We start from the raw sequence: 10,597 nt of genomic DNA, 5'->3' as shown, positions 1-10,597 counted from the left end.
ATGTATGTTTATGTGACCTTTGACCTTCATTCAGGTGTTGCTACAGGTTGATATGTGGTGGTTTTATTGCCCTCAACACAATACGGGGGAGTGAATACTGAGACGCACGGGGGAAGAGGGGTTTTAACATGGCAGTATGGACATGGGGGGATTCTGAGGGGATGGAGGGAGCCAGTGTTAAAGGTGGGAGAGGAATCTGAGATTATAGCGAAGCTCTGGTTAGCATCCACAGCTCGGATAGTCTGAGTGATGAGGGGGAAGCAGGAAGAGCAAGCACTGATCACTGCTGCTAGCAACGGCTAGTTAGCTCCAGCTAACAGTTAACTGCAGAAAGTCCCCAGAAATAAATAAACCAAATGCTCTGTGTTTCACAGAAAAAGAGAAAAAAATCTAGCCTGATTATTATAGACCAGGGATTCATAATCTTCACATCAATAAAACACAATCTGCCATTTGTCATCCTCAATGCCATATGACTGATCTGTTCTTTGAATGTTCAAACCTGAATATTTAAGATCTGTGGAGTAGAAACAAACTTAACCAAATTAAATCTGAGTAATGTCAATACAGTTTCGATGTTTTTAAACACAGGTGAAGTTTTCTTGAAGATACATTTTCACTTCATAGCTTTTTGAATTTTCAGCTTGCAGCTCTGAGTTGTTTGACTTGTGTCGTGATGACCTACAAACTGTGGCCAAGTGCTTCATTTTCTGGGCCTTTTCGGACCTTAGGCTTTTCCATTACGTGTAGTAGTTGCCGGAAACCAGATACTTTTCTAGTTCCTGCTCAGCTGCGGTTCCAAGCGAGCTGAAAATGTGGCATTGGCAGACGGCTGGCCACTGGGCAGGACACGGCGTCACAGAGAGTGGCTCGCCCATAAGAGTCAACCCTGTTATTTTTAAAACACATCACAGCAAGAACGATCAGGATCAGACGTGGATGCACAGAAATCAACGAGGGGCAGACATTTCTTCAGGTTGCTGATGGGCGGATTTAGCAGGAGCTCGACAGGACGAACATGTGACAGAACAAATTACGCCACTTCAGTTTTTGTTTGCCTCGCCATGACTCCACCCACACCAAGGTCATAATCTATCATAATGGAAAACGATGAGGCTGAGTCCAGCTGCATCGTGTTGGAACTGTGTGAAAAGCACCATGGGCTATATGATGGAAGTGCCACACGTGAACGGCCCATGTTTACAGTTGTCCAGGATTCAGATTGGTTAGCATGGCTTTACTCGTCTCATAACACGACGCATATAGGTTTTGCGTGCCAGCGGCTCTTAAAGGAATACTCCACCCAAAAAACGATTTGGCCTCATTTTCTACTCACCCTCATGCTGAGAAACACTCTGGAGCACTTTTTTGACATTTCAAATGCAGTTGGAGATGTTTGGGGATTTTCGTGGTCAACAAACAGGGACCGACAGAGCCCGACAGAAAAAATGGTCCATAAAGTCCACAAAACGTTCCCATTTTCCTTCATACTGCTCGTCCGCTGTAATCCAAGTGTCCTGAGCGCGTAACGTCCATAATTAATTCTTAACGAGGTAATTTAGTGCATTTTAAGAGCCCAAACAGGGCGCTCTCATACAGCTCCATTGCATGTCTGCACGCGCACCCTGAACTACGGAAGCCGCGGCAGACCAAGCCAGACGCTTGCGCGCTTTCAGCGACTACTTTTCTAAATTGCAAGCGTAGAAGAAGAAGTTCCGCTGTATATATTCTGCTGTGAGTGACCGAGCTGTGGACAATCACAAAAGTGATTGGCTGCTGTTTTAAAGCTTTGAATTCGGTGTCCTGCTGAAAGGGCACAAGCGTGTTGCTTGGTCTGCCGCGGCTTCCGTAGTTCAGGGTGCGCGCGCAGACATGCAATGGAGCTGTATGAGAGCGCCCTGTTTGGGCTCTTAAAATACACTAAATTACCTCGTTAAGAATTAATTATGGACGTTACGCGCTCAGGACACTTGGATTACAGCAGACGAGCAGTATGAAGGAAAATGGGAACGTTTTGTGGATTTTATGGACCGTTTTTTCTGTCGGGCTCTGTTGGTCCCTGTTTGTTGACAACGAAAATCCCCAAACATCTCCAACTGCATTTGAAACGTCAAAAAAGTGCTCCAGAGTGTTTCTCAGCATGAGGGTGAGTAGAAAATGAGGCCAAATCGTTTTTGGGTGGAGTATTCCTTTAATGAGGTTTTCATGAGTTTGTATAAATAAAACTGAAAAACAGTCAAATACCCGCCTTTATCAACGAGCCCTCTAACATGGCCTGTAAATGGAAACGCTCTGGCAGCGTCGTCCTTGTTACTACTGCGCATGCGCACCAGAAACAGTAGTTCTGCGCATGCTCAGTATGGACAATATTAATGTTTGCCTCCAGTGCCTTGACGACCACCTCAGGTTCTTCTGGACTTGGTTGTTTTACAATCGCAGTCATTTAAGAAAAAAAATATTTCAGCCCGTTTTTAGACGATTAGCTCATTATTTGAGAGAAACTGTAACTTATTTGACATTGACGATGGCCAGCCGTTTTGAAAAGCCCCGTGGTGTTTGGAGTTGCACACCCGCCCGTCCCGGTGGGCGGGGCTTACGGCCGCACTCAGCCGGGCGGTGCTCATCGGGAGCTGCGCCGCTGCTCTCCGCTCCGAGGAGGACTTTAAAACTTTCAAACTCTCGGTGAGACTCCGGTTCTGCTCCGTGAAGCCCCGGCACCACCCGGACGGAGGGAGCGCGGGAGCAGATGTTGAAGTCCGGGGAGCCGCTCGTCCTCCCCGCGGTGGAGAAAGCGGCGCGGCGCGGCTCCGGGAGGAGCTAACGGTCCGCCGCCCGCCGGGCATTAGCCGGTCCTAGCTCCGCAGCAACAGGTCGCCCCCAGCGGGGCGGGTGAGCCGGGCGCCGCGCCACCATGGAGCGGGCCTCCTTCTCCCGGTACTCCTGGGTGGACTTCGCCTTCTCCGTCGTCGGGGTGTGCACGTTCCTCGTGGACTGGGGCTCCGACGTGTGGGTGGCCACCGAGTTCTACAGCCGCGGGGACCTCTCCTGGTTCGGGGTGCTGGTCGGCCTCATGGTGCTGTCCTCGGTGGTGGTCCAGATGTTCAGCTGGTTCTGGTTCTGGTACGACCGGGCGCTGCCGGGCTTCGGCGGGGAGAACGGGGCGCAGACGGTGCTGTGCGGGAACCGGGTCCAGGTCTTCTGCCTGCTCCATGTGCTGCAGCTGGGCTTCCTCTGCAGGTACCGACCGCCACTTCATGAGACAAGACCAGAGACCCGAAGAGTCTACAGCTCTGAGTCAGACAGGGGAGTGAGACCTGAACCGAGTCGGTCCAAGTTAGTGGAGGAAGATGCTCTATAATCTGTCAGAGGAGGAAGATGCTCTAATATCGATGTTAGAAGACAAAGATATTCTGATGTCAGAGGGAGGAAGATACTTTATAATCTCGGTGTTATTGAGTGGAAGATGCTCTATAATGTTGATGCTAGAGGAGGAAAATGCTCCATAATCTGGGTTTTAGAGGGAGGAAAATGCTCTATAGTCTCATGTCAGAGGAGGATGGTGCTCTATAATCTGGATGTTATCTCTTCTGTAGGCAGCAGATAAATTCCAGTCTTTGTTTTGCCTAACAGACCTGGTTGTTCTTAACATTCTCACTATTGTCTAAAACCTGGTGATTAGAATAGTAAACATGTCTTCTGGTAAATGTTTCTCAACATGTGGAACGTGTTTCAACAACCCCAGGCCTTATTAGTCCAGATAAATAAAAAAACGGGAACCTTTAGAAGCTTCTGCTTTGCCTCTTCCCTCTGTGGACTCGTCGCTGTTCAAACATTACAGGTGTGAATGTTGGCAGAGGCGGTGGTTTGCCCTCTGACCTCTCCGCCGTCTCTCTCAGGCACATCTCGGCCATCCGGCAGGGCTTCAAGGTGTGGTGGCGGCGGGAGGCGGGCTCGGAGTACGCCGTCTACCTGACGCACGACCTCAGCATGCTGCGGCTCATCGAGACCTTCTGCGAGAGCGCGCCTCAGCTCACGCTCATGATCTACGTCATGCTGCGCACCAACAGGGCCCGCACCGTGCAGTGTGAGTCCCCCGGTCCTGGTCCCGGTCCCAACCCCAACTCCGGTCCTCATTCTGATCCCAGTCCGATGTCCTGTTTTCCTGACCCCGTGTCTTCCTGATGTCTTGCCGTCCTGCCTTCCTGACCCCGTGTCCTCCCGTTGTCTTCCAGTCGTGAGCATCGCGGCGTCCACCACGTCCATCGCCTGGATGGTGGTGGACTACCACCGCTCGCTGCGCTCCTTCCTGCCGGACAAGGCGCAGCAGGGCTGGGGCTCCTCGCTGGTCTACTTCCTGTGGAACCTGCTGCTGATCGCCCCGCGGGTGGCGGCCCTCGCCCTCTTCTCCTCGGTGCTGCCGGGCTACATCGCCGTCCACTTCCTGCTGCTGTGGCCGGTCTTCGTGCTGTGGGCGTGGCGCCAGCGGACGGACTTCATGGACAGCGCGGGCGGCGAGTGGCTGTACCGCGCCACGGTGGGCCTCATCTGGTACTTCAGCTGGTTCAACGTGGCGGAGGGCCGCACGCGGGGCCGCAGCCTGGTGTACCACGGCTTCATCACGGCGGACGGCGGCGTGCTGCTCGCCACCTGGTGGCTGTACCGCGACGCGGCGCAGACCGAGCCGTACGCCCTGGCCCTGCTGCTCGCCCTGCCGCTCACCTACCTGCTGGGGCTGCTCTTCAAGACGCTGTACTACTGCTGCTTCCACCCCCGGCTGTTCAGGCCCCCGCTGAGGGACCCGGGGCCGCCCGACGACCTGCCCGACGCCGAGGTGTCCTACAGAGACTTCACCATCCAGGACGGCCCCCCGTCCACTCAGCTCCTCAACAGGCGCATGGTCTGCCACGCCAACACGTTCTACTTCCAAAGACGAGGCGCCGCCGGGGCCGAGACCGCCGGGGCCGAGACCGCCACCAACAATGGGGCCGAGGAGACCGCCGCCATCACAGAGTGAAGGCCAGTCCAGGATGCGCTGCCACATCAGGTCCTCCTGAGCCCAGACTTAATCCTGACGCTTGAAAATCCACACAGTCTGGATCACTTCATCCAAAGTTCCTGCTTCTTGAAAACTTTCCTCGGTTATTTCTACACTCATGAACTAACGAGTATCTAACTAACGAAAATCAAAAATAATCTATAAATATCAGAATATTCCGAAATGTGTTGTTTCACTCTTTCACCAGAGGTCACAGTTTTATTTAAAAGGGAAAAAGGTAGTTTAAAACGTAGTCTTGTAGAAATAAATGATGAAACTTTGAGCTCCTCACAGGAAGCAGGAAGTCAGCGGAGAGTCAGTCGGTTCCAGTGAAAAGTCAAAATGCTGTCATGAAGCCATGTTTTCAGAAACGCTTCGAACCAACTTCTTTTTAAGATGAAGTCTTTTTCTACCGAGTAAATCATCTTTTTACACTGGGAAAAAAGATTTTTATACATTAACGAGGTGAAATCTATATTTTATTTTCATGTGTCAGACGTTTGTCGCTGCTCTGGAGTTTTATAAAAATGCAACGACAAACTGGAGTTCTGAAAGAATAATCTGAATTTATAATGGAACCATTGTTTTTTAAAATCCGTTACAGCCTGTTTGAGGCCTTTGAATGTAAATTCAACCCAAAGGACTGTTTTTACCTCCACTTTGCTGAAGACGCTGTGGTTCGTGTTGTTCTACCAGCTCTATTTATTTCTGTTGAATGTTCAGGTTCAGGATCAGGTTCAGGTGATGTTTGTTCTGCTCTGTTGACTTTAGACTGTTCCGTTCAGACTGTAGTTCGGCTGTACGTCCCTCCGGGGGCCTGAGCGTCTCGTGTGTTGTTCTCACACGGATCCACAGTCAAGGTGACGAATGTTTCCCAGGTTTACCTCATCTGCCACGCTGTGTCATTAAAGTCCTGCGACTGTGGAACCGCTGAGGCTGTTTGTGTGATGATTCTCAGCTCCGGACCGTGAAACGGCTTGGAGACACTGAAGGTCCTGAAAACACTGAGTGGAAACAGGGAAAAGCCCAACACGCCCACCGCGCCGTTTTCAGTGTTTCTGCCGTTTCCATTGAGTGAACGCGCAACTTTTCTGAAACTACAACATCTAAAACCATTACTTTAAATTATGATGCACAATTTCAGAGTCTTAGTTTGTTAAACTGCGGCTGTCAAAAGATTAGTTTTCTTAAATGTGATTAATTACAATTTCCATGGTAAATTAATTGCGTTTTTAAAATAATTAAAATTCCATTGTTCTGCGTTTCAAGGCAGCTTCAAGCCCGTCATGTAAAGCATTGATCAGTCCAAACAGGAAGCTGGAACTCTGTGGTTTAAACCAGTTGTTGAACTACCTGGTTGGACACCAGAGTGTCTCAGCTAGGAATCAAATGAACACAACGAATACATTTCCTTTATGGATTTTTTTCAAAATAAAGTACCACATAGACCAACTTAATACAAAATCTACATCGGATAGTTTTCAAACTTAGAAAAACCAACAATGCTGATGCTGTGGTCAATCGTGATGAAACCTACATTAATTAACTGATTAAAGGTAAAGGAGTCAAACTAAGACGATGAAGCTCCACAGCTTCATAAACCTCCAGGATGTTTCCTCTAACTGGCAGAAGAGTTTCTGTCCGTTATTGTGCATGGGTCCCAGCAGCAGCAGCAGTTTACGGGAATCAATCTGTCTTCAATGAACGACAGGAAGCTGATTGCCGCCAGGTGAAAGGTGGACCAGCGGCTTCCAGGAGTCTGAAGGGGAACGCTGTTCCTTTAAGACGCCTCAGAGCAGGGGGCGGAGCTCCAGCTGCTACAGCTGAACTTTGGATCTGACAGTTTCCTTTGCCTGTCAGTAGCATGTGAACACACACACACACACACACACACACTCACGATGGGAATATCCAAGTACTCCTGGCTGGACTTCGGCTTGACGTCAGTGGGCCTGCCGCTCTTCCTGGTGGACGTGGTCCTGGACGTGCTGGCGGCCGAGCAGTTCTACCGGGAAGGGGCTTACGGCTGCCTGGGGCTCCTGCTGCTGTTCCTGGTGGGCTCCTCGGTGCTGGTCCAGGTCTACAGCTGGCTCTGGTACGGCTACGATAACTTTGAGATGAGGACCGAGGTGGAGAAGAGCGTGAGCCAGTGCAGCCTCAAACTTTTCCACTTCGTCCAGCTGGGGATCTACTTCAGGTTGGGTTTGACTCTGTCTTTCACTGTGTGTGTGCGTGTGCGTGTGTGTGCAGATCAGTTTCTCTTTAGTTTTTCCTGAACTGTGTTCAGTTTCCAGGAAACGCAGCAGCAGCAGATCCTGCAGGTGGGAATGAAAGTTCCGGTCGAGCAGCCAGTAGAAACAATGAGCTGCGGCTGCCCTCCGGCCAGCGTGACGCTCGGTGTGTGACACTCGGCGTGTGACGCTCAGCGTGCCTCTGCATGCCTCGCTGGTCTCTGCGGGTTCTTAACCACTCAGGAAGTCGAGGCGTTGAAATACTGACCTCGCCCTGCACAAGAGGATGTAACGTTCCTCACACTTCAGTCCAGCGTGCGCCGTGACCTGAATGAGAAGCTTGAAAACTCACATATCTGTTACTGATTACGGCTTGAAGATGCTTTTAAAACTCCCTCAATACCCCATCAGGCAAAAATATTCCATAAATAGGACTTTCAGAGGCTCCGGGTGGGACTGAACGGCTAGTGGAGTTTGGAAGTCAAAGGAACCACAGATACTTGGATGATGAGGGAAACGTCGACCTGATTCGGGGCCTTTAAGACGCCTTCTACGAGGAAAAAATCTTGTCATCGGGGCCCGAAGTGAAGACCCTGTTCAACTGGTTTTGTCATGAATGTCTTTTCTTCTCAGGCATTTGGGCGTCTTGGAGACGGCGGTGAAAACCGTCTTCCTGAAGAACGCCGAGGCCGGGGGTCAGGCGGTGTGCCTGAGCCACGACCTGAGCATGCTGCGCATCGTGGAGACGTTCTCGGAGAGCACCCCCCAGCTCGTCCTCATGCTCACCATCTTCCTGCAGAAGGGCAGCTTGGACCTGAAAAAAGGTGCAGTTCCTTCACGGCAGTAACCGGGTCCTAGCGGGACCCTGAAAGGGGGTCTGGAGGGGTTCCAGGTGTGAAAGATCTCTACGTTTAGAACACGTCACTGGTGAAAGTTTCTCAGTCCATCCATTGGGAGGAACTTTGGGTTTGGTGCTTTGCTCAGGGACACTTCCCTACACTGATTGGGGATCAAACCATGAATATTTCAGTTGAGAGACGAGTGCAGCTGAACCCTCGAGGCGTTTCAAGGTGGCTCGTCTGCGACAGCGATGAGGCGAAACGAGATAAAGGAGGGTTGGAGGAAAACGGTCATCCTCTCGCCCAGAGATAAGCTCTGGAGCTGTTCGGCTGTCGGTGTGGAACGAAAACAACCCCAGATATCAACCACTTCCTGCCCAGCTCCTGCAGGCGGAACTCAAACTGCTTCCACACCAATAGAGAGATCTGAGAAATGATCTCTCCAGGATGTTCCAAACCCACCCAGAGTCCTCGTCTCAGGATGTCTTAGACCGATCCAGAGTCCTCGTCTCAGGACGCCCTCGGCCATAAAGTTATTCTGCACATGCTCAGTAGATGGACAGTAAGAATGTTTTCCTCCAGAGTGTCATGACTTCTGGTCCTGGTTCTCCTGGATTTGGTAGTTTTAGAGTTGAAAGTCACCACAATAACAATCCAACTGGGTGCTCTGTCCATATGAGTGACAGTGTTCTCGCGTGTTCTTTCAGAACGTTGCCGTGTTGATGCAAAACTTTTCTGAAAAAAAAAGTACATAAACGACACATCTTTACTCAGAACATCGTGCAAACGGGGTCTATGACGGGCGGACCGCCGTTGATCAGGATCCTGAACCTGGTCTGCGTTTGAGTCTCTCCTGGACGTTCTCGTTCATTCTGTCATGATCTAAGGTTCCAGCTGCATCGTCCAGTGGACCGACTCCATGTTTAACCTTCCTCTCTCTCCTCTTCCTCAGCGCTCAAGGCCGTGGGGTCGGCCATGGCTGTTGCGTACTGCGTGACCACGTACCACCGCTCGCTGCGCTCCTTCCTGACTGACAAGAACAAGCAGACGCTGGTCTCGTCCATCGTCTTCTTCCTCTGGAACTTAGTCCTCATCTCTTCCCGCCTGGTGGCGCTCGCCCTGTTCGCCTCCGTGCTGCCCTGCTTCATCTTCACCCACTTCCTCTGCTCCTGGATGATCTTCTTCTTCTTGGCCTGGAGGGCCGAAACATAGTTCATGGACAGCAGCGGCGGGGAGTGGCTCTACCGGGCCACCGTGGCGCTCGTCTGGTACTTCAACTGGTTCAACGTGGTCGAGGGGAAGACCAGGTACACGACTACAGCGTACCATCTGTTCATACTGGCGGACATGGCGGTGCTGAGTGGCGTGTGGTGCTGGAAGATGAGCACCGATCCCCCGGAGTTTGAGGTACCGCTGCCGTACGCCGCCGTCACCGTCGGCTGCGTCCTCCTCGTCTACATCCTTGGCCTCGTTCTTAAAGTGCTTTACTATAAGTGGTTCCATCCGAACGTGGGAAAAGAGGAGCTGAAGGGGGACGGCGCTGAGGCAGTCATGGTCAGCGATGAGGTGGACTCTATGTCCAGATCGATTGAAGCCCCTCCCCAGCCTGAACCCTACAACAGAAGGATGAGGAAGCTGGCAGAGAACTTCTACTCCTGATCCGTCACTTGACTTCCTCAGGACGCAGAGGGCTGACTGAGTCACGCTCGACTGCGACGGAACCCTGAAGAACCACAGAGGTGAACTCCTGAAGTCTGAGTGGAGACGTGAGCTGCCAGGCAGTTTCAGGCTGACCTAAAGCTGCTCTTCAAGTATTAACATGAAAGACTTTTGGTTTTTTTTATCAGAGAAATTTAAAGTACAGAGAGTATTGTATATATGAACTTGTTGGATTTAACATTCTCAGAAACATTTAAATGACTGAAAACTTATATTTTATTATAATTACTTGTCACTTTAAGTAACTTCTCTGTAAACTGTCGGCACTGTGCGGCAGGTCAGTTTCATGACTGAGGGAGGAAGACGCTCTATAACCTCGACATTAGCGGGAGGCTGATGCCTCTTGCAGTGTGGGATGTTTCACAATGCATTCAGCAATGTCGAGTTGACTGAGGAGCAACAACTCTTCCTGCAGGAAAAATGTGAAACACCAAAGAAATGAGTAAACGCTAAAGCTAACAGCATATGGAGTTGCCAAGTTGTACAACCAACTTATTTATAACAGAATTATTGCACTAAAGGAAACATCAGTAATTGTAACATGTTGAAAGCGTAAAGTCTTTAATATGTTTTAATCTTTTTTCAGTCACTGTGATTTATAAACTGCAATCTCATCGGTAAAGGTTCCTCACACCTTACACTACCACAGCATTTCTTTACCAGAACTCGCTGAAGAATGCCTAATTTATACCAGTGCCGCTGACTTGTATTTGTAAGTGCCTTTGTTCACGTTGTTGTACAGCCACAGTAAATGAAGACAAACGTGAGTCTGA

The 10,597-nt window shown here is 50.4% G+C and overlaps 1 protein-coding gene and 1 pseudogene across 1 annotated transcript; both read left to right on the top strand.

The window, feature by feature from the left end:
• Nucleotides 1-2,622: 2,622 nt before the first annotated feature.
• xkr8.3 (XK related 8, tandem duplicate 3) lies at nucleotides 2,623-5,956 on the top strand. Its single transcript, XM_030120343.1, has 3 exons — nucleotides 2,623-3,237; nucleotides 3,897-4,084; nucleotides 4,233-5,956. Exons 1-3 carry the CDS (start codon nucleotides 2,912-2,914, stop codon nucleotides 5,012-5,014), a joined length of 1,296 nt encoding a protein of 431 aa, XP_029976203.1. The 5' UTR covers nucleotides 2,623-2,911; the 3' UTR covers nucleotides 5,015-5,956.
• A 922-nt stretch (nucleotides 5,957-6,878) lies between these two features.
• Nucleotides 6,879-10,586, top strand: LOC115409255 (XK-related protein 8-like; annotated as a pseudogene).
• Nucleotides 10,587-10,597: the final 11 nt, after the last annotated feature.

This window comes from Salarias fasciatus, chromosome 22 (genome assembly GCF_902148845.1).
Source record: "Salarias fasciatus chromosome 22, fSalaFa1.1, whole genome shotgun sequence".
NCBI classification, from domain to species: domain Eukaryota; kingdom Metazoa; phylum Chordata; class Actinopteri; order Blenniiformes; family Blenniidae; genus Salarias; species Salarias fasciatus.
The sequence above is the reverse complement of the archived record's forward strand: the minus strand, read 5'-3'. Positions and strand labels throughout refer to the sequence as shown.